Genomic DNA, 24,774 nt, shown 5'->3' with positions numbered 1-24,774 from the left:
TGCTGAAGCATCTTCCCTCAAGAGTGGCATCCCTCTGTCCAGCGTGTACCCCTCCAAGCTTTTTAGGGAGTATGAACCGGAACTTCTGAGATCCCTCTCCATCCTCTTCCTCTGGTGCTCTCCAGAGACTTTCTACTTGCAATGTTTCTTTTGTAATAAATAATTAGTTTCAAAAATTAAAAATGCCTCGAGAAAGGATATATTAAGACATGTAAGCAAGACATAGCTAATTAGAGGTGTTACTTATAAGTCATGAAACGTGAGCACTGTTTACAAAGGTAATGGTCACAATTTAGGCTGTCATTGAAATGGGCTCAGAATTTAGTTCCCAGAAATGGATGCCATTTTTATACATCCATTTTCAACAGAAATCATCATCCATCTGGAGGATTTGTTAGGCTAATGCGTAAGTGAAAACTTCTGTCTTTAGGTCACCTAAAGAATCCAAAGTCAATGCTGAACCCAGTTGTGTGTGTGCTCCAGAGAGTTCTTGGCCAGAATCAGAACCCACCATGCTGTGGGTGGCCTGGTAGTACTCTTTCAGCACTCAGGGGAACGTTGTGTCACCTGCTGCTACAAGGGCCATACTCTTGTTGCCGGGTCAGTGGAACAAAGAGGACATGATTTTCTTGGCTAGCAGCCTGACAGTATGGGATTTCCTGAAGCAACTTGTGTACTTTGGCCATAAACTTGATTTTTTAATGACCCTCCCCCATCACTGAATTTCATCTGTAATGCTGACTTGATGGGTATTAATGTACACTTTTTGGGTTTTTCTTGTTCATTATATTTTATTTGCTAATATGATGCATACACATTTTGAATATATATTTTTGACTTTAGGGCTAAAACATCTCTTTGTCATGGAGTCACCCACATATGGAACATAAGCATTGTGTCCGTTGGGATGAACTGATCTGCGGCTTCTCGCACAGTCCCTAACAGAGGCGGAGGGTGCTTATCTTATCAAGGGTTATTACCAGCAGAATAAGTAAATGAAACATATAGGTAGGTACTTCTAGTTTCCGAGAAAGAAGCATTGCTTTTTAATTTGCTTTAAAATTTAAATACAGGAAACAAATATGTGCTCAGTAAATGTAAGAGACTAAAGTCCAATTTTCCTTGTTTTGACAATTTATAAAAGAGGGAGAAGGAAAAAGAAACATGGAGTCAAGAGAGGGGTGAGATAAGGGAGATGAGAGCAAGAGGCAGAGAGGCTGTAGCAAGGAAGAGAAGAAGCATTTATAAAAGAGGGAAAGACAGATGGGAAGAAAGGATGAGGGGAAGGAGAAGCAGGGGCAGAAAAAGTTCAGCAGTGTTGAGCTGAGCTCCCAGGGGGACTGTGACGGCCACGCATCTCAGTCATCTTTTACCACCAAGCTCTGGTCACAGAGCACCGTGCTTGTCCCACTTTATTTATTGAAGGAAATGGGGCTCTGTTATTCCTTTGGACTATGGACTGTAGAACAGCATTCCCTGTCATCCCCTGACTGCCATCTGTCAGCGGCTCCCTTCAGCGTCCTAACCCTTCCCACAGCCCTCTCATCCTCTCTAATCCTATGCCCTTCCCCCGCCCCTGCTCTGAGTATGAACTCTGTACTAATGTGCTAAATTCCATCATTTCTACCCTTCTCTGGGACTTTGCTCCTACAAATATCCAGCTCTCTTATGAATTTAATCTGCCTCTGTACTCTGTCATTTATAAAATATTGTCAGCTGCTGCTTATATTTTTCTTTGCTTTTGCAGTGCTGGAAATTGCATAAGGGCCTTGCACATACTAGGCAAGTGCTCTACCACTGAGGCAAACATCCAGCCCCCCTGGGTGCTTTTAAAGGACAGAAATTTACTTTTCACAACTCTGGGCAATGGGAAATCCAAGATCAAGGTGCTCACAGGTTAGTGTCAGGTGAAGCCGTTGTCCTTAAGGCTTCTTGCTGTGTATTTTTGTAGTGAAAAGTGTGAAGGGTCTCTTTGAAAGGAACATTCATGCCGTTTGTGAGGGCTCCACCCTTGTGACCTCTTCACCTCCCAAAAACCTTACAAGCTAACACCATTGCCTTGGGTTTTAGGATTTGGACACATCAATTTGGAGTTTACAAACATTCAAACCACAGCACCTTCTAATTGCTAAATTCAGTGGCTTAATCCACAATTATCTTTACCTATCTGTGACATTTGACATTTGACAATCACTTTTTTTTTTTCAGTACTGGAGATCAAACTCAGAACCTTGTGCTTGTGAGGCAGGCACGGTGCCGCTGAGCTAAACCCCCAGCCTGGCAATCACTTCTTTTTGAAACACTTTCTTCCTCTTGCTATACGTTTGTTTCTTCTGAGTTTTCCCCAACACACCTGGCTGTTCCTACTCAGCTTCTTCTGATGGCTTGTTTCACAAATCATCCCTTAAATGAGAATCTTCTCTATTTTCACATCTTCTTTAGCCACATACATGCATCAGTGCATATAGATTCATTTGCCATAGATACTACAGAAATGTAGATGACTCTTAAGTCTCTAAGTCCAGCTGAAGTCCATCTCCTCTGCTCCAGGGACAGAAGAGAGACCCTCCACTGGGCTTCTGCACTTGACTGTCCCTCAAACCCCTCAAACTCCACATACTCACAATGGAATGTATCATCGCTTCCTGATCCTGACCCATTATGTCTTTTTGTACAATAATCCTCACCAGACTTCTAGCATCATTGCAGACTCCTCCCTTTCAACCACTTTCCACATATGATTGATTTCCATGTCTTTCTCATTCCATCAGTATCAAAGGAACCTGGATGGTTTTGCCACCACCCAAGGCACCATTTTTGCCTAAGATAGCATCAATAAGAAAAAAAGAAGAAGTAATACAGATCTTTACTGTAACCTTCCCTAAAATACCAAGGGATGATTACCTAGTAAGATGAACAACTATCTGTTTCTTCAAAAAATCTACTTTTCAGGCTGGGGATTTAGCTCAGGGGTTCAGTGGCCTGCCTTGCAAGTGCAAGGACCCGAGTTCAATCCCTGATACAAAAAAAAAAAAATCTACTTTTCATAGGAAGGTACCTGAGCTATCTCATTGCATATTTTCTCTAATAAAAAAATAAAAATAAAAAGTCTTAAGATCACTACTTGCAAGGCTGCACATACTATCACAGGACTATCATTCTTATTCTGCCACATTATTTGTTGAATTTGTGAATTATTCTCATGTAGAATGACTCTTCCTTACAACTTTGTTGCTTTCATAATGGCTGTAATCATTTAAAATTTTTTCTCCATTCAAATAACCTTTTATTTGCCTGAATGCCTCTGCTCTTTCCTCTCCCCCAATACCATCTTCCACGCTCACTAAAGTCACTTCTAAAAATATGATCTATTCTTTTTATTGTGACGTGTAAAATTCTTTAGTGGCTCCCATAACCTGGAAGGTAGAGTCCCAACTCCCTGGTCCAGCATCCAGTATCATACAGATGAAGATTGAGTATAGCCTGCTTCTCCAGCCCTATCTCCTGTAACTGTACCTAGGTACTAGTGGAGCAGCCTTTCTGCAGAATTTCTATGTATGCAGTAGCTCAGAGTTCATTTTTTATCATTTCACTGGCATTTTGCTAGACTTCTGTACTCCAAATTCAATATGTCCAAAAGTGATATTATCACCTCTTCTTCCCCTCCTCAGAATTCTCACTTTTTCTTAGTGATACCACCACCTTATAAGCTACAGTGTCATTCTTGGTTCTCCTAATTTCCTTCCTTTCACATTTGCTGAACTTGTCAATTTCACTTTCTAAATTATTCATATCATTTTCTCACTTTATTTTATTTTGACCATTGCATCAGCCTTCTACCTTCTGTGCATCCAGGCTTGTCCAAATCCATTCTCTATCATAATGTAAACAACTATAAATTTCTGAACACCCCTTCTATGCTTCCCCCACACCATGATCAGATGTCCCTGCTCTGACAGCCCCTGCTGTTCCCTGCTTGAAACTACACCTTCTTGCCACACTGAACAGAGTTCCTGGAAATGAGTAGTGACAGAGCTGTACATGTGTATGGAGAGTGGGTAGGTGGATGGCAAGGAGTACCACTTTAAGGCAGAGTTGTTTTATTTTTAAAGCTGGATTTAAATAAATAAATGTTCTGTGGGATTGAGGAACTTATTTAAGGAAGTATAAAAATAGGGTGGACAGTTTTAAACAGAAAGTAGAAATATATCATTATTGTGAGAAGAGCTTGGAACTGAATGTGAGTTTATTTTGACTTTGTCCTTTCCTAGCAGTAAGAGATGGGACGAATCACTTCTCATTTCTGAGCATCAGATGGCTCATCTGTGAAAATGAGAAAGGTGGATTAGATTTCCCAAAGTCCTTTGATTCTTAAAACATTTAGTTTTAGAAAAACAAAAAAAGGGTTCCAGAACGTGTCCCATATACATTCCAGTCTGCCCCTTGAAAATATATGATAGGAATTGCAATATTAGGAATTTTGAGTTAATTCTTCAGTGCTTCTCTTAATACCTTGAGCCTGGCTCTTACAGTCCTCAGCTCTGCTCTGTGATCATTATCCTCTGGACTTCTGGGTCATCAGTACAGTTGTTGGAAAGCAAGGAGCAGCAGAGCAAGGAGGAAGAGATGTATATATTTCAGCTACCATTGTTTCTGAAGCTTAGCTTGGTTGCCTAAAAGCCCTAGTCACGATTTCTATTTTGAAATGCTTTCAGTGTCTGTTTGCTGAAGCTAAGTCATATTAGAAGTGGTGGAAACAGAAAACAATGTGACAGAATAGATTTGCAGTTTCACCAGCATGGACAGAGATCCTTCATTAACACTTACACAGAGTTGTAAGGTTATGACTCCAGTTTTACAGAATTCTCTTCTTGAAAGGGTCCAATTATCTCCTAAAAAACCAGCCCTACAATTCAAGTACACTAGCACCAGGTGACAGTGACAGGTTAAAGACATGGAGACCATTTAGCAAAGGCAATGCTTCACTGGAATTAAAACTGAACTCTGTTCAAATAATATGGTACCACCACCATCAAATGTATAAACATTGATTCTCATGTGGTTTAATACAATAAATGTATTTTAAAATAATAAATTAAACTGAAGAGTCATGTTTACACCTTAGGATGGTGATATTCAACTCTGACTAAATATTAGAATCACTCGGAATTTAAGAAATACTAGTACTCAAATCTCTGCACTAGAGACACTGATTTAGTTGATCTGGGTGGATCTTATCTACTAGAGAATATGTTTCTGATTGCTTTTTTAATTTTTTTGTCTTATTGAATTTATTGGTACTTTTTAAGTACACAGTAAAGTTAATATTCATTACTGGGATCTTGTACCCTTACTTGATTGTTTTTTGAAGGGAGAGGAAGGAGGGAAGTGTTCATGACTTTTAAAATTATCACATGACCTTTTTCAGTACCAGAATCAAATGGTGAGACTTGGAACTAATCACTGTGACTTCTCCATCTTTCTGAGCATTCATGCAGCCATTTACCCATCTGTTTCTATGGGTGTCTGTCATGTCAAAGGGTGTAGAGAAGACCAAGATAAATATTTGACTCCTGTTAGCAACTCTGCTGGCTACAGACCTCTTTATAAACTGTCTCAGGAAATTTAAAGAGGGCTTTATCACAGAACAGAACATACTGATCAGAAAAATAAATTGAGAAGGTATGACATACTATTTTAAGTATTCTGATTTTTTCAATTAACTTCTTGTTTAAATATAACAAACATATAGAAAAGCACAGAAGTCATAAACATCTATCTGAGTGAGCTTCCATGAGGTAAACAGAATAATGTACTTCTTATTTCCTACTCACAGATATCGCTGTGTTGTCTCTTAATATTCTGGAATAGCTTCGCCTTATTAAAAACATTATATAAACAAAATTAAATAGCACATATTCCTTTTAGATGGCTACTTTTGCTCAACATTTTGGGATTTATCCACGTTGTTAATTACAGCAATAGTTTGTTCATTGTTATTGTGTAGAATCACATTGAATGAACATCACAGTAGTGCTGGGACTGGCACTGCCTTGTGGGGCTTTTCAACGTATGGATAGCACTTTGTGTGTGTCTGTTTAAGAGGCATTAAGGGATTTATTAAGCAGAATATTAAAAGTACACACTCGAAAAATAGAATGGGAGAGAGGAGGTTACAGTCTGGAGTTGGGAATGTTTATGTTTTTGGCAGTGGAAATCTGTGAAATTTGTGAATCTATATAAAGTTTGTGCTTGGTTTATGGGAGAAAAGCAATGACACAAATTCCCACAAATGGAAAGATAATGGCTCATTTTACAGGAGAAAAACACAGGTTGAAGCTACTGTATTTTTTTTCAAGATGGGTGATTTGTTTTTCAAAAAAACATTATTTGGGTTTCTGCCCTTTACGTTATCAACTAGGCTAATTTACAGACTTATAGTATCTTCAAAGATTTTGGATGTGATTGGCCTGGAAGAAAAGAAGCATAAATAAGCCTAAGCAGCAACACCAAACCTTGAAGAGATTAATGCCCAAACTGCAACCCAAAATACATTTATTCAGTGCAAAGTGTCAACACTGCAAGTAAACCTTAATACTGAGGTTTTAGTTTAGAAAAAATAACTCATGCATTAACATCTTTTGCCATAAAAGAAAAGCTAATGACATGTGTGGTTTGCAAACACTGGCATAAGGAGTATAGATATGGAGAAACTTGTGTAACTTTGTGTCCCGAGGTTGTAGGCTTCTTAAATATGAATTTTAAAATTATGATTTTCCTTGTTTTCTTCATACCTATCTTTATAACTTCTGCTCTACCTCCCTTCCTAAACTTTAGTAGTTGAAATTGAATTTTATTATGATTTTAATTTATACTTCCTATAGTTAATAAGTTGTGTTTATTTTCCATTTAAGGGGTTGCTTTGGTGAATGTCAGAGATTTACACTGATTTTTTTTTCCCATTGGGGTTGCCTTATATTTAAAAACAAGGACAAAAATAAGCCTGGTCACTGCAGAGAAGGACAAAGACACATTTCTATCCACATTCTTAAACTGGAAGGAGAGAACAAGAAAGCCATAAAGATATGAAAAATAGTTTAAAGGCTTCCTTAAAATGAATTCAAAAATTTCCTTTAGGAGTGTGGCAGTGATTAGTCCTAAAAAGGTATGACTCATTAGTGATTCTTTCCTGGATTGCAGACAGGACTAGGCCCTCATACAGACTCCTCCAAATACACTGGCACAGAAGCCCACTGCTCTTTCCCTCTGAGCCAGTTCCCTGCTGCCTGCCTTTTGCATAGAGTAAGACCTCCCTGGGCCTTCGAGTTTAGAAGATGCTGAAGTATTATGCTAAATGAGCAATGTCCTTGCAGAGTGCTAAGGTGTAGGGACAGAAACTGACCACAGCATCCACAAACACAGGAAAAGCTGACAAGCAAACAGAAAAGTCTGCTTACCGGAGCTGGAAGTGCTTGATCTTGGTGACCAGCAGTTTGTAGTGGGCACCAAGTGGTGCCATGGATGCCACATCTACAAATATCAGTTGCTTCAGGGGTCCTGTTTCATTGGTTGCTTTTGAAGGACATAAAGTGCGGCTGACTTCCTGGTAGCTGTAGCTCCTTTGGTGTCTGTAGCAGCCAAAGGAGGGTGACATTGGCAGGAACAAGAAAGAGACTGTGTGAGCAAGCAGGAGAAGAAGCCTACCTCATTATACTTCTCTCCAAATTTACTTTTAAGTCTTTGTGTTTTCAATTTCAGACTGGGCCTACTGATAGTAACTCTAGAACTAGTATTGTTGGCATCACGGTGTGTGATATAATGACAGGGACATGAAGAGTGTTCTGTGCTGACCAAGCAGTGTCTACACTCCTTTATGTCTTCATAAAACAACTAGGTAGTAATTCATTTTTCTCCCCTTCAAACTTGTGCTAAAATAGAGAGTAAAGAAATCCCAGGGTCCAAGGCAAAGCTATTTCAATCCTAAAATCCCAAACCTTTAAAAATGATGTAATATCATAGTAGATGCCCATTTCTATATGCCTTCTGGGCCTTTTCTTGTCAATGTGATGGTATCTTGTATACTTCTCTCCTGAGAAAATATAAACTCAATGAGGGTGGGGACTTTTTTTATACTGCTGTATCCTCAACATCTACCCCTTACTAGTGCTCTGTAAACATTGTCGAATTAAGATGCACACACGGTGAAGATTTTCATGGGGGAGGTGTTGCTTACTTAGGTTGACTAAGGACCCAGCCCCTTGAGTGGCTGTTGGATAATTCATTATCCAACCATGAACTACTGAACATTATGGTAGATTTTAAAATGGTAAACATTCTGAAATTCAAAGAAAATGGAAATTGAGCAGAAGTTAATAGGTCGGGGGATGCACCATGAGAACTGTCTGCACTTCACATGCATATCTCAACATTCCCATGTCTAATTTTTCCTTTCACTAAGGAAAAAGACCAAGTACGGAATTATGGTTTAGGACTTTTTTCCCCAGTACCAGGGATTGAACCTAGGGCTGTGCATTGAGCTCTGTCCACAGCCCCTTTTTACTTTTTATTTTGAGGCAGCATCTCACTAAGTTGCTAAGTGGCATAGAATGGGCTGGTACTTATATTTTTTCCTGTATCAGCTTCCCAGAGTTCTAGGAATACAGGCAAGCATTACCAGGCCTGGATGGTCTAGGACACTCAAGAAAACTGGATGTAGTAAATCTGTTTAGGAAAAGGTTACTTACAACCCTTGGAAGAGCAGAGGAACCTGCCAAGACAGCACCTCTTTCTGTTGACGAACCACAACGAGGACTGGATAGTCAAGGTTCTCAGAGGAACTGTTCACATACACTCGCACAGCAGTCACCTGCATGGCAGAGCAGAGAGAAGTCAAGCAAACCACACATACACACAAACACACACATACACGTTTACAGACACACACAGACACAAATGCACACACACAACATAGCTGCCATCTGAGGCTCAGGAAAACTTTGATTTCTGACTTTTGCTTTTCACAATAAATAACCCAAATGCTCTCGTTGTATTTCCTAATTTGTATTGTAACCAAAGTGGGTTTCAGCCTTGATTGTACATTGAAATCACCAGGGAAAAATTAAAAAGCCTGAAACAAAATTTTAAGAGTTTAAAATTCTGACCCAGTTGGCCTTGGGTAAGGAGCCTTCTAATAGCAGGCTGAATTGAAGAGCAGGCAATACAAGATCTTGGGTGTGAGCCCAAAGCATGGGGGAAAAAATGATATCGATGGTCTTTTCCTGTTTGAATATAAGTATAACAGATACAAATATATTTTTTAAATACCAATCTTCCCACCAATACCCTACAAGACCTTTAATTCCTGGGCAAACTTTAAGTTTGGTTGTATAAATTGTTCTGTGTTTCAAACCAAAATCTTATGGCCACATTTTATTAAAGCCTAACAGATGGTCTCATATTCCTACTGCCACCAAATCATGGTGCTTCCTAGGAACAGACACTGCAGGGGCTGATGGTTCTTCTCTGCCTTGCTCCAGGGAATAAACCAATTTATGGCACCAAGCCTCCTTTGGAACACACATGTCAACCCAAGGATTTACTCCTATCATGCTGGTTTTTTGTTTGTTTGTTCTTTGGTTTTTTGAGACAGGGTCTCACTATGTAGTGAGACTGACCTGGAACTCACTATGTAGCCCAGGCCAGTCTCAAATTTGCAGTGATCCTCCTGCCTCAGCCTCCCAAATGCTGGGATTACAGGCGTGCGCCACCACGCCCGGCTCTATCATGCTATTTTAAAGGTAGGTCATTTTACAAAGTTTTATAATACCATAGGCAATATGGGAGAGATTGAGAGGGGGGAAAAGGCAAAATAAAAAAAGTAAAATGATCTCTCACATGCAATTTTCATTTATTCCCTCTTGAAAGCCCCTATATTAATTTTATTTATTAATTTATTTAGCACCAGGGATTGAACTCAGGACCTTGTGCTTGCTGCAAGGCAGGCGGCAGAACCACTGAGCTAAATCCCCAGCAAAAGCCCCTATATTAAGAAAAAGAAAATCCTGCAACAAAACCCACAAATGTATCGCACAAAGTAGAGACTGAGTGGACACGGAACAGGATGGGCATCATGTGTGGCCACTTAGTTATCTTACATTATTATCCCTGATCAAGCCACTGCTTTTCTTATGTTAACATAGTGCAGAGAAATTTATTAATTTGATCAGAAGTGCGTGCTCGTGGAGGGAGCCTACACTCTACGTGTTGCCATGGAAATTGTGCTGCAGCCTAGAATTGCCAAAACCATACCCCTAGTGCAGATCCCTTCCCTAAGCGCTGGCTGTTCCACTGGCGCTTGAAACCCAACACGTCTGAAATGAAATCTGTCACTGCCTACACTCTTGGCTTTAATTTATCCTGAATTCCTTGCTTGATGAATAGTCTCGCCATGCAGCCATTCCCTTAAACCTGAAACGAGTGATCCTTGATTCCTACTTCTTTGACTTCTTCAATTAGTAGTTCTGCTGCTTCTAAGACCTTCACACTGCTTGTGCCCAGGCCCTCCTTCTACCCCCAAAGGCACTCTCGTAGCTCAGTCCTTCATCCCCGTGACCCTCATGACAGCCCCTATTCAGTCTTCCTATCCCCTGGGCTGTACCCTCTCAGAGGCCACCTCCATCTGTCACTCCTCTGCTAAAAAGAGTCACAGTGACTCCTTCACTGGATTGTTTTAGAGTACACACTGAGGATCATGACATTTAATCTGCATAATTCAATCTAGATCTCTAAGAGATCAGGCTTCTGCTTTTTTTTGGTACCGGGGATCGAACTCGGGCCCTTGCACTTGCGAGACAGGTGGTGAAACCACTGAGCCAAACCCCCCACCCAGGCTTCTGCTTTTTCACATAAACATGTTATTGCCCCATTTAATAAAATTCTTCTTTAAAATTATCCAAATATGCACTCAGCATTTGAATTTTATTAATTATTTCAGAAATTGATTTTTCTCTAGTTTCATTTTTAAAATTGGATACAAAATGAGAGCCACACATTGCATTTGGTTCATAAGTCTTTTAAAATTCTTTTAACTTTCAGGGTTAAAAGGTCCCTCCTCTTGGGGGGCAGTTGTTAAAGAAAGAAGCTCATCAAACTATGGTACAAGTCTGAAATCCTCTCATTCTGGATTTTTCTGGTGGCACCCTAGAACCTTTGAGGAAGGTTCACATTTGAGGTTGTGATACAAACACTGACATTATGTAACATGTGTTTTTTAGCGCACACTTTGGTCTGCCTTAAATTTACAGCAATCAAAACCAAGGTGAACCTAAAGAAAACTGTGAAATAGGCAAGTTTCATCTTTAGCTCATCTGTTTCCCTTTTATTTGCGGATGCAACCTCCTCTGCCCTTCTTGTTACTGTCAGAGGGAACTGTCCCCAGTGTCTTCTTTGTCACACTTCTACCTAAAGCAATGATATACACTAGTAATTCAGATCCCTCCAGGTGTTTTGATGCAGTGAATCAGGAGGAGAACTTAATATAAAACTATGCATTTTACACAAGCGAGCTGGGTGATCCTGATGCACTTTGGGGCTTCCACTTTGGGAAGTACTGTTGCAGAAAAATTATCTAATGGAAGATCCCATTTGTCAGCAACTTGCTGACTCTGGGTTAGCATCAGATGCATATCCATGAGATTATCAATTTTGTAGCACATCTGGAAACTGGTGTTTCTTGGGGCTTAAACTGAACAGGCAGAACAGATATATCATTGTCATGTTTATCCCCACGCCACTGATCATTTCCACACTCTAATTTTATTCCTGGTCTGGCTTTTGTAATCCACTTAGTCTTTATCACATAATAATAATAATCTTAATAGTCATAATAAAAACAAACTCAGAGGCACTGGCATAATAAATTGCAAAAAATATATAGTAGAGTGGGAGAGAGAAGACACTGGGTAGTTTTTCAAGATGGACAGATAATGTATTACCCCCAGGAAACAATAAAGAGCCTGCTTCAAAATTGGTTTTGCCTTTCCAGAAGGTAATGTGCAGCTGAGAAAATTGGATTACATTTGCAGTGGTGAAGTAAGCTGTGTAAAGGTGCAACTAAATGAAGGACTGTGTACTGACCAAGTAGACTCACACTTTGTAAAAGACCATTTTTAACAGCTAAAATTTTTCCTCCTGTTGCTTCTTTCTGTTGTCATGACAACAAGAGTAATTTCATTACACGGATCTTGTTTCTTCTTATGTTTGCCGCAAGCAGGGAATTGTATTATAGCTAAGATATAATTATTTAAGTATTTCCATCTTTGTTATTCCATAGATTATGATTATGAAAGGTCTTAAAGCTTAGAGACTCCCTTTTTAATCTTTTGGAAAATGTCATAGGGGAAAGTTAAAAATAATAAGTAAAAAAATCTGTGTTGCAGAAAAAGGATGGAAATAGGTTTAATTCAAACTCAATTTTATTTTTGCTAAAATATTGAGACTGTGGCCTCTTAGGTGGAACATTAGATTAAGAGTCAGAGATTATTGGTTTCATTATTAAGCACACTAATATTTGCTTGTCTGATCTTAAGAAACAACTCTATTTGTAAACAAGCTATAAAAAGTACTTAATGATGGTCCTTTTGGTCAATGTGTAATGGATTTAGTAATTCTGTGGTGTGCCCTGGTGTTTATCTGTGGATGTTTAGGTCTTTGGTTTTCCTTTCCCTGCCTTTTCCCTTTCCTCCCACGTTCCCACCTTTACTCCTCAGACATTTACTGAGGGTTAACCTTGACTTAGGAGTTATGAGAGGTGCAGGGGAATGCTAAAGGCAACCTTCCCTAGAAAAGGCTTGTAATCTAGTCAGAGAGGTGGACGGAAAACCCAGCAGGAACAGCACAATGTGATGAGTATGACTGCAGCCAGGTGAGCAGTGCCGGGGAGCACAAAAGATATAGTGAGCAGCCTGTGGAGGGCTCAGGGGAAGCAACGCAGAGGTTGGTCAATCACTTCCTGAGTTAACGAAGTTGGGCTCTTTAGCACAGGCTCTGCCATTACCTACTTAGTGTATAAGACCTTTACTTATAGTAGTAGAAAATATTTGGAAAAGTGCTCAAGGAGATGATCTATTTGATGCTCCTATTTATGGATGAGGAGCCCGAGTTGTAGATGATGTGCCTTCTCCAGAGGTCCTCAGGTACAGACAAGGATGACTAGAACTCGAGCTTCTTTTGCCCCAGTCTCCACCTAATGCTTGGTCACAATATTTTCAAACCTTGGGTCTACTGACACCACTGTGGACTTCTCTTATTAAGCCATTAGGAAATCAAGACTCTACAAAATAAGACCAAAATGTATAATAGATATTGGGAAATAGGAATAAAATATTCCAATGAGTAGAGGAACACAGGGAGGCAGGGAAAAAGGAAAGAAGGGATAAGAAAGAAAGAGAATAGAAAGAAAAAAATGTCAAGAAAACTTTTGTAAATAAGGAGGGAAGGGGTTGAAGGGAGGGGAGAGGAATGGGAAATAAAGAAGAAGCAAGACATGTCATGGTCAGGTACAAATTCTCTATGATAAATGTTATCATTATATATATTTAAAATTTACCAATAGGAAATCAAGATACTACATAAACACCACGGAGAGAGAGACAAGCCAGACTAGGACTTTTTTTATTTGTACAATTATAGTAGACAAAATACCAGCATCTTAAATATGTAAAAACTTCTTAAACTTATTTTAAAAATCAACCAGTATAAAGTGAGTTAAGGATACGAACAGCAGCCAGAGGAAAAACGGTTAAAGAACATGTAAAAAGATATTCAGTCTTTTATATTAATCAGAAAGGCAAGGCCTCAAAGTGTGACATTACCACATTTGCAAGGATATAAAGAAAGAGGAACCCTGGCATCTTGCTAACCAAAATGTTATTTGGTACAACCACTTCAGAGAGAAAGTTGGCAATATCTGCTAAGGGTGAAGATAAGTTCACATTATAGTTCAGCATTTCCATTCTTGAGTTTATATACAAAAACTATTACATATGCACAAGGGACCAGGAGAAAAATGTTGAGGCAACATTGGTTGTAATAATCAAACTTGAAACAACTTAAATGGAAGAAAATCTAACAAAAGTATAAATGAATAATTTTTATTTGTGCAATAAAATGTTATATAGTGGTTCAAAGTGGATGAAATGGAGTATGAATTAGTAGGGATAAATCTTAAGATATACTGACAGAAAGAGCAGCTGATTGAAGGATACATACTACATGATCCCATTTATGTAAACTTTGAGAGCAAACACAATTGTATATTTATAGTTCCATCTCTAATAAAATAATACTTTCATGGAAATGATAAGCACTAACTGCAAGACAGTAAATTTTAAGAACTGAAAGATTTGCGTGAACAGAAGTAAAAAGGAGGACCTGAGACTATGGTGGTTAAGGTGGAACGTCAGTTTGGCTGGCTTTGTGATCTGGCCAGGGAATTGATGCAGAACAGTAGTGGTTGTGTCTGTGTGGCTCAGGGAGGCATGGGCTGGTGGGTGTGGTCTATGTCTTGCCCCTTGACCTTCTTCTCTGGCACTGGTCTGTGGTCTGCTTCCCAGCCACCATGCTCAGCAGCTTTGTTCCTCCATGTCCTTCTACCGTGATGTTTATGCTTTTAAGCTGACAGCAGACTGATACTGAGAGCAAATTAAATCTCTCCTCCTTGAAGTCATAGGTGTCAGGTATTGTGTATCAGATGTAAAAGCTGACTAGAACAGAAATAGAATGTGCCCAAAACTATATGGCAGGGTTCTCTAGAGGAACAGAATCAATAGAAAATATATGTGCACTTATGCAAAGGGACTTACTAGGTAGGCTTACAGGATCAGAGACAGGAGAGTTCACAATGCTGTCTGAGGGATTATAGGTGCTGGAGAGCTAGGGGATTCAATAGCTGTTTGGCCCAAGGACATGGTAGCCAAAGAATAAGAGGAATAAAGGATACAGCCCCAGTCCAAGGTCGAAGGCCTGGAAGCTCACTAGAGGGTTGCTGGTGTGAGTCTGGAAAGCTGAAGAAACTGGAGACCTGGAGACTGATGTACACAGGGGATGGCAGCAAAGGCTGCACCTACTTTAGAAGACTGGAACTTTTCAAAATGGGCACACTTCTTTCTCTCTTTATTTTTTTTTTATTCTATCTAGGCTACAAGCCTATTGGTTAGTGCCATGCATAACTAGGGTGGGACTTTTCCCTCAGCTTGCTGAGAATGCATTCATAGAGACACCCAGAATTGTGCTTTGCTAATCTGCTAGGTGTTTCTCACTCTGATCAAGCTGATATATCACAGTTAATGGTCACAGAGCCTTTTTTTCACTTGCCACAGTTTCATTAATACTGGGAGAAAACAAAAGTCTCCTGGGTTGAAAATGGAATTTGATCATGACAAGTACCATTAGCATTACTTCTGCCTGCCAGGAACACTGAAGGGAAGGTGAATGGGCCCAGGTAGAGGCCTCCATACTTGCAGTAGCTTGCACTACAGGAGAGAAAACCTTAGATTAGGGAACTCAAATCTTTTACAATAGGCAGTAAGCCTAATCTCTTTGCTTGAGAGGGAGGAACTATTTTCTGAGGTGGTTTTCTGTGCAAATAACCTTGAAACAAGAGTAGTATAGAAAAAAATGTCATCAGCAATTTCCTGTGAGGTGTGCAGATATCAAGAGGCATATGAAGGATTTATAACATTGTAATATAAATTGAAATAATTATATGATTTGTCATACTGTAGGATCTGGGGGAACCCTGAACTTCTGAAAGCTAAGATTAGGTGATCATATATCAGTTGGGAAAAAGAAGGCCCTAGTTCAGTCTCTTTCAAAATTTCTGCTAATATTTGAAATATGTTAAAAATCTAATGTTCACTCATCACTCCCTACTTCCAGTTTGGCTTTGAATACAGCCACTTTATCTGACAACCTGAACACAGTTGTTGTTCTCCCTTAAGGTAACAGATTGAGTTTCTGGGGCAGGCTGAGTATGTCACATGAGTAAACCATCCATTTTGTGTGTCACTGAAATGTGCTGCCAGTGGTGAGCGTTTATCTAAAGGAAATCTATAGAGTGGCTCTTGTAACTTGGAAACTCTGTCCAGTGATCTACCTTTAGAAAGCTGTCTCCCTTCCATGTATTAGAAAAGACATATGTGGTGTTCATCCATCTCCTCACAGAGCTGTGCAAACAGACATGAGTTAAGGGGTATATATTTTAACATGATTGATAATTTTAATCAAGTCCTGCAAAACATTGTTAAGCTCAGGTGACATTTTTAAGCTAAGCAGCATTTCTCTGTGTATGACACAGTACACAGACTCACATTCAGATGTGACCTCTTTGACCTGAGTAGTGAAACCAGAAAGCCATCTGTCTGGGCATACACCATCACAAAATAACCAATTCAGTTTTCCTAATGTGGAATCATTCAAAGACTTGAGTAGTTCTGCAGCTGTGGTATTGGCTGGCAATAAAAGAACACATAGATATCTTTATACACATCCTCTTGAGAAATATATCCTATGAAGACAGGCAATGTTGCCTTATTTTCAATAGAATTTTCAACCTGAATTATATACCATGGTGACTCATTGATCATTTATGACAACTGTGCCTCAATGCCCTCTGCTATTTCATCAATCTGTCTAGTTATGCTCACTGAAAGAAGAAATATACCACCTTTTGAAGTGTAGCCTCTTCTAAAAGTTCATGACAGATGTCCTAAGCAGCAGACAGGATCACCAATACTAACAGGTTTCTTAGCTTTAGCAATGTGGTTAGTGACTAAGAATAATGCTTTCAGTGCAGAAACATTTGATGAAGCAGTGACCTTCAATAATTGTTTCTCATCTTCATGTTTCTTTTCTTTTGAAAAACTTCAAAGACTGGTCTTTTAATTCAAGGTACTTAGTCTTCATGTGGCAATGCAGTTTTCATGGTTTCGTGGCTTCCTTAGATAGCTGGTTGCCACATGTTATACAAAATGGGCTTGGAGAATGTGAATCACCTATTGCAATGAACCTGTAATTTAAGTGAGACTCTTGGTATTATTGTCTATTAAGTGCCACTTGGTTTTTGTTGGCTGTCTTAAGAGTTTTATGCTATCTTGTCTTTGGGTCTTTCCCTCTTTTCAAAGAATCTACCTGGTGACATTTGCTTTTTACCCATTGTGGTTAGGGTTAGCTTATGGGCTTACCAATGACATAACAGACAAGCCCACAATATGGGACAGAGCTGTAGACAGAAGTGGTAAAGAAAACAATGGGTGGGCAGCATGTGGACTAAAATAAATGTCAGATTCTAACTTAGATCCTGCCATGAGATGCAGCTGTGAAATTGAAGTCCATCAACTCACTTGCTACTGTAAAGCCTGCCACCAGAAGTGGCTTATCTCTTGCCACTCACTGATAAGGTTTTGATACAAGTCTGCAACAATGCATTTACTATGGTCTCTGTGCAGTCAAACCTCTCTGCTAGTGTTAATCTGTATTGCAGCCACTTCCCAGCACTAGCATCACCACTCCAGCTCCATCTCAGATCATCAGGCATTAGATTCCCAGAAGGAACATGCACCCTAGATCATTCATATGCACAGTTCACGGTAAGGTTCATGATGTTATAACAATCTAATGCTGCTACTGGTCTAACAGGGGGCAGAGCTCAGACAGTAACGCAGTATTTTCTTTGCTTCACTTCTATGTTCATCCTATCAAACTTCCCCTTGTGCTCCTTTGGCTGAGGCCCTGACACACTTCTAGTTTAGAGCTGCCCAACTGATGAACTTCCATTTGCTCAAATGAACTTCTTAAAAATTTTAAAATTGTACCTCAGTTTATCTTTTAATACTGCCAAGATCCTTTATGAGGCCATATGTCACAAATGGTCTGAGGGAAGGCAGGATGGCTTTGGCCATCCAGATGGGACTGGTGTTTGAAAACAGCTGTCCCTGAGCAAAGCTGCCTTCATTCCCAGGTCCCTTTCTTATTAGCAAAAAAACCTATACATAAATCATTTCATCTGATACTTTCCATAGCAAGGAGCTGAGCTGCTTCAATCACAGGTTATACTTCTTTTCTTTTAAGCATGAGCATTAAAACAATTCCTGTCATTGCTGATGTGACTGTATAAAATTCCCTCAGCCCGATTCAGCCTTGGAAAAATATATTCTGTACATTTGCGCTGCAGTAGAGAAGGATTTGTAGACCTAAGTTTTATTTCTAGTGGTAATAGCTACTAACTGGGTAGCCTTGGAAAGATCACTTAAATTCTCTGTGTCTCAGCTTCCTTAATTAAAGAGTGGGAAGAGTGACAATACGCAGACTATCCTCCTCTCTGGGCAACATCATCAGTCAAACAGCAGCTGTTGTGGAATGGTACTTTGTGCCTTGTAGAACACCAGGCAAAGTTGTCCCATCATGCAGTGGGTTAGGACAGCGCTTTCCCACTCCCATCCACTTATCAATTAATCATTTATTGACTATCTGTTGCTCTTTTGTGAAGATACACTTGAAGCCCAATCACCCCTGGCAAAGAAGAAGGTTACACAGTCCGTCTCACCTAGGATATTAATTTCCTTTCACAGCTTGGCTTCTAGAAACAGCTCATTTATCTCACTGAAAAGGGCAGTTTACCCCTTGGGAACTCCTTCTCCCTTACACTTTCATATTGCCAACATTTTGTATTCAGAGCCCTTCCCCAAGAGGCACTCTATAGAACTCATCTCACCAATTTCATTATGTTAATAATAATTTAGACAGGTACACATTTATATAAGCTTTCTTCTTTTGGTTTTTAATTGAAATGTTATATTAAAATTTTCAATTCCAATAAAAACATGGGCAGCCAACCACTGAACAGATGTGTAGTTGGAAGCCCAGGGATACAGAACCAAATATAGCCAGACTCTGACTACTTGAGGATGAACTTTGTTCATTCAGTAAATATTTGACTCCCTATCTTGTGCCAGGCATTGTTCTGAATACAGGAGACATGTAGTCAGCAGTGTAGACACAGTCGCTCTCTTCATTGAGATTAGAGGTTTCCTGTGCAAAGCCTGGTAAATCATTTCACTTTGAATTTCTGTTGGAGCACACAACATAGCCTTTTGTGGGGATTTTTTCCTAAATGATTAATAAGAATTTTTTAAAATATGGGGGGTAGACAAGAAAATGTCCAAATAAAGGGAATAGTGTAATAAACATAGGGAAGGGGAGGAGAGAGGGAGGGAAGGAGAGAGAGAGAGAGAGAGGCATGTTTGAAAAATTAAGAGAAAATCAGTTTTCTTGTACGAAATGCATGAAGGGCTATTATGATCCTCAGCAACGTTGCAAGTCATGTCAGAGGTTGGAGCTGTGTTCTGGAGGTAACGTGAAGTCTTTGGGAGGGTTTAGGCACTCCATTTCTTTGCCATGGTCATCCCTGGAAACCCAGTGTTGTTTCGCTTGCTGACTAACAGATGCTCCCTTGCACTGTGGGTTCCAAACCTAGGCTGGGGAGAGCAGATTTGACTGGCCATGTGCCCATGCCTGAGCTTAGTAGAGTTTAAAGGGGAGTTGAGGGATGAGAAAGACAGTACCTGGTGTTTGGATTCAGTCACAGAAGGGGCTCTACCTCCTGCTGACCCTCAAGATATGGGGAATTCCTTCACATAGGAATGGAGTTCAGATGTTCGGTGGTTAAGCCATGGCTAAGCTACCCTATGCTCAGGACCCTTTTTACATACAGTACCAACAGTATCTTATAAAACGGTTGTTCTTACAGCATACCTTGGGAAATGCTGCCCTAAATAATTTTCATATGAGCTGGTGTCAAAATAGGAATGTCCAGAAGACTCTAGCTTATTGTGTGATGCCTTGCCTCACACTCTAAAAACTCCCCATCACAATTTTCATATTTTTTTCCCCATTGGTTCTTTGGTCTCACTGGCCTCCCTCTGGCTTTGGCATCTCCAAGCTGGGATCCTAGGAGCCAGTCAGCTGTCTGTGCTGGTTCATTATCCTCCATGATAGCTGCCTGCTCAATGGGCAGGATTTCTTTTCTCCTCTTTAGCGTTCCTATCTCTATCTCTTGCTCAGTGTCCTCTTGGGAGGGTACTAAACAGGTAAAAGTGATGACATTATGGTTTGAGGCTGAACTCAAGGATTTATTTTTAATATGCAGATTGCACTGCAGGCAAGTTCTTTCTAGAGCTATTCTGAAGCCTACTTAATTAATGCTCTAAAGGTGGAAAAGCACTAGAAAATTACTGTTATGATTGTAAGAGTTATGATCTGATGTGTTATCAGCTATTTATTTCTGTACGGAATTTATTGCCAGACGGGTGTCATTTATAACTTTTAATAAGTATCTGTCAAAGTGTAGTATTAGCTAAAGGAAACTGCTTCTAAATGAGGCAAAATCGATCATTTGCAAATGTTGTCTTCAAAGTCTTCAAAGACAAGCAAAGGTGCCTTAGGGAGGCCGCTTTCAGGTGCTCAAACCACCTCACTGTGAAATGACTCAGCGGTGGTGCCATCCCCTCTTGAATTTTCCTTTGAAACTCAAAGTAAATGTTCCTCTTTAAAAGTGTATAGATACAAGGCTGTGGCACCCCGGCTTTCTTCCCTCCTCACATCTTGACCCCTACTTATGTCTGGGCCACAGTGCTGTTTTTGAATAAATGTCCTAACTTGGGCACAAGGACACAACTTCTGGTAAGTTGTGTTTGGAACCATACAGCACCTCAAAACGCTGCATATTTTGAGGAACCTCTTCCGCTCTGCCTCACTGTGTGAGTTTTCTGGAAGCCAAAGCTTCCTGGGGACCCTCACTCCCCACCCCAGGGCAGATGTCTACATTGTCTGGATTATTGGATAACGGGATGCTCCTACTTGGTACTTTCAACTGTGAATAAAACTATTCGAAGGTGAAGGGAGAGCTCAGAATTCACTGGTGATGGTGACACCAACGGGGTATGTGGCAGTGATTATTTCCAATGGTAGTGGAGCTGATGGTGAACATCCTGACCACACCATTCCTGCTGCAAAGCTGTCATTATAATTTCCTGCAGCCTCGTCTCCTTGGTTCTAACTAAGCCTGATAATTCAAGTTTGTAACTTATCCAGCGTCCTTCTAATAGATTTATTTTCTCTGCTTAGCCAGTTGATTTTGGTTGTTTGTGTCCAAGAACCTTGCCTGACCCCATTCCCTCAATTCTGTCCTTATTTCCCTCATCCTCAACAGTCATTTTGGAACCACATCTTGCAAAGACCTCCTCTAATCCTTTGCACATTTAAACTTCACCACTATCCTTCTCCCTCCTATCTCCCAATTTGTTATCCCTTTGTTACACAAATGAACACTATTTCTCTCCTTAGAAGCTTACAATTCTTTCTACCTGGTATAGGGGGTACAGAAAGAGAAGGAAGACAAATACAAGATTTTTTTAACAGTTAGGGGAAAAGAACAAAATAAAATTAGGGGCTTTCTCATGCCACCTTTTTGGCCTGTAACTTATGCTCCCAGTCAGGAAGTTAATTAAAATAATTGTGAGTCATTTTGTCCACACAGGGCAGTTAATCAAAAGGGACAGAAACAGTCAGTTAGTCCTGTTTGTCATGGCTTATCTTCATAGCTGCTTAGGAGAGATCCAGAAATACCAGTTCTCAGGAATAATACATCTCTGAGGTAACAGACAGGCTACCTACATGGGCCTCCAAGCCGTCCTGTGCCTTGATGAAAATAAAGCCTTAAAGGGAGAAAGGAAGACTAGCCCTTGGAGAGCCCCAGGGGTCAGTACAAGATCATGGCTGGTGGCCTCTGTGGGTTCTTTGAGACACTGAAGAAAATCTGCAAACTTCACAGTTTGACTTGGTGTTCACCTGGGTTCCCTGAGATACATAGTCCACTGGATACCTGGACAAATGGGGAAAAATTATAACCCCAAATCGCTTGTTTCACTTTCAGCAATTGTAAGGAGAAGGACATGAGTCTTAAAATGCATGGTCAAAAGGCATAACTGATGTGGGCATGGTGGTGTACACCTGTAATCACAGAACTCAGGAGGCTGAGGCAGGAGGATTGTTGCAAGTTCCAGGCCAGCCTGAGCTACTAGTAAGTTCAAGGCCAATCTGAACTACATAGTGAAAGTCTATTTCAAAAAAACAAAAACAAAACCAACACAATTACCCTTTTTTATGGTTTCAAAGGACATTTATACAGGTTTCTTTCAACAATGGTAAAAAAAAACAAGAAAAAAAAATCTCAAATGCAAGCCTGATTACATTTCTGTAGCTAAGCAAACTTGACAAAGGCAAGCATGTTGACTTTAGTAAAATAAATATGGCACAAGAAATCAACACACATACTTTCTGACTGCCCAAATGTGTGCTTTCCATCCTCCACTGGTTTTATTAAACTATATAGCAAAACCTATTAAGTCAGATTATTCGTTATAGCTCTGAATTAGGAAGAAAGGAACAAAACTCCTCTCCTGGGATGAATAAAACAGTATCTTTGCCATTAGTTATGTTGCAAACAGCTAGAAGAGATCACACTCACAGAAGAGGGAGAACCTTGATTGGCTTACCATGTTCATGAGATTTGAAAGTTAAACAGGATGAGAGGTGCATAAAGACACAAGACACATAGGAAAAAGGACAAAGGAGAGAAGAATAGAGATTGCAATCAGAAGGAAAGGTTGGAAATGGTGATAAGAACTTTGAGCTCCAAGTATGGAGCTGCTTGAGAGCCCTTGGTCCAAGTCAGCTATAAACACAAATATATATCCAACAGTGTAATACTGAAAACAGAGAGGGGTCTTTTCAGCAAGTGGTGCTGGAAAAACTGGACAGCATACACAACAAAATAATATCCTTCATAAAAGTGAACCTCAAATGGATTAGTTACCTAAATATAAAATGCAAAGTTATAAAACTTACAGCAGATAACATAAGAGAAAGTCCAGGTGACTTCTCATTTGATGATAGCTTTTTAGATACGCCAACAAAAATTGATTCTTGAGAATAATATTGATTATTGGTACTCCATTAAAATTAAAAATTTTTGCTCTGTGTAAGACATTAAGAAGATGAAAAGACAAGCCATGAAGAGGGAGAACATTTTATAAAACATGTGTCATATACCTAGAATGTACCAATAAACTCAATAAAAAGAAAAAAATGTATCTGATAAATTATTCATATCCAAAATCTACAAAATAAACTATTAAAACTCAACTATAAGAAATTTAAAAATAGCCTAAAAATCTAAACAGATACCCCCACCAAAGAAGGTATACAGGCAAAGAAGACAAGCATATGAAAAGATGCTCAATAGAATATGACATTAACAAATTGCAAATTACAGCAATAAGATAGTACTATACCTCTAATAGAAGAAAATTCAATTCAGGGCTAAAATTCAAAGCCCTGACAACATCAAATGCTAATGAGTCTGTGAGGCAATAGGAACTCTTGTTCATTATTGGTGGGAATGCAAAACTGATACAATCACTTTGGAAGAAAATGTGAAGTTCTTACAAAACTAAGCATAATAATACTATATAATCTAGCAAGCATACTTCTAGGAAGTTAGTTACCAAAATGAGTTGAAAACTTATTCCCACTTAATAACCTGCATATAAATATTTAGAGCAGCTTTATAATTGCCAAAAATTAGGAGTAATAAAGATATATTTCAATATGGTAATGGAGAAACAAATTGTGGTATATCTAGGGAGTGGAATATTATTTAACACTAAAAAGAAATTGGCTATCAAGCTACAAACACTCCAAACCATGGAGGAACCTTAAAAGCATTTTACTAAGTTACTGAAGCAAGTCTCAAAAGGCTACGTGATGTATGACTTCAACTGCAGGTGAACCAAAATTCACCTCTGCCCCCTTAGAGTCCCAGCTGGGCCATAGAGTTAAAATGACATAAGATAGGTTGATGCCATAAAGGAAAAGCATATGAAGTTATCTCATATAGCATGAGATAAAGGCCCTCATGAGGAAATGAAGACTCAAAGATATAGAGCTGAGCACTTACATACTAAATAAAGAATGATAAACTGTTAAAATGTTACAAATTAAAGGATCTTGGACTGGAATAGTTGACTAGGAGGGGAAGTGGCTAAGAAGATGAGGGCTTGTCTAACAAGATTTTCTTCTGTCTCAATTTGCCATCCTTGATGATAAGAAGGTCACTATCTTCTTGGTATACAGAGTGTCTCTTATATGGAATCTCATTTCCTGCTTTTCAGAAACAGAATGCTCAGAGTTATCTTCCTCTTCACAAATACATGACATTCTGGCAAAGGAAAATCTATAGAGATGGTAAAAATAAAATTAATGTTTACCAGGGGCTCAAGTGAAAAGAGAAGGTATGAATGAGTGGAACATGGGATTTTTAGGTGTGAAACCATTCTTTGTAATACCACAGTGGAAGTTCATGGCATTATTATTCCTCCAAATCCATAGAATTGTACAACACAAGAATGAGCCCTAATATAACTATGGACTTTAATAATAATGAATACTATAAGGTGCCATCATTAGTGTGCCACATTAATGCAAGATGTTAATAAAGGAAGACATTGTTTGGGGTGGGTGAGGAGAAAGTGTTAGTGAAGAAACAAAGTTATGGGCCAGGGACTTAGCTCAGTGGTTCCACTGCCTGCCTCGCAAGCACAAGGATCCACGTTTGATCCCCAGTACCAAAAAAAAAAAAAAAAAAAAAAAAAAAAAAAA

The 24,774-nt window shown here is 39.4% G+C and overlaps 1 protein-coding gene across 2 annotated transcripts in view; it reads right to left on the bottom strand.

Moving 5' to 3' along the window:
- The window catches only part of Sidt1 (SID1 transmembrane family member 1), a 100,387-nt gene that overhangs the window by 60,762 nt on the left and 14,851 nt on the right, over positions 1–24,774 (bottom strand). For both annotated transcript variants that reach the window (XM_010630184.3, XM_019208331.2), the window contains exons 2-3: positions 8,745–8,866; positions 7,458–7,628 (exon numbers count right to left, since the gene is read on the bottom strand). In XM_010630184.3, coding sequence (XP_010628486.2) covers positions 7,458–7,519 — 62 coding nt within the window. In that variant the 5' untranslated portion in view covers positions 7,520–7,628; positions 8,745–8,866. The remainder of the gene's footprint in view (positions 1–7,457; positions 7,629–8,744; positions 8,867–24,774) is intronic.

This window comes from Fukomys damarensis, unplaced genomic scaffold (assembly GCF_012274545.1).
Source record: "Fukomys damarensis isolate Sample0158 unplaced genomic scaffold, DMR_v1.0_HiC HiC_scaffold_24, whole genome shotgun sequence".
NCBI classification, from domain to species: Eukaryota; Metazoa; Chordata; class Mammalia; order Rodentia; family Bathyergidae; genus Fukomys; species Fukomys damarensis.
This window is presented reverse-complemented; position numbering and strand designations above follow the sequence as displayed.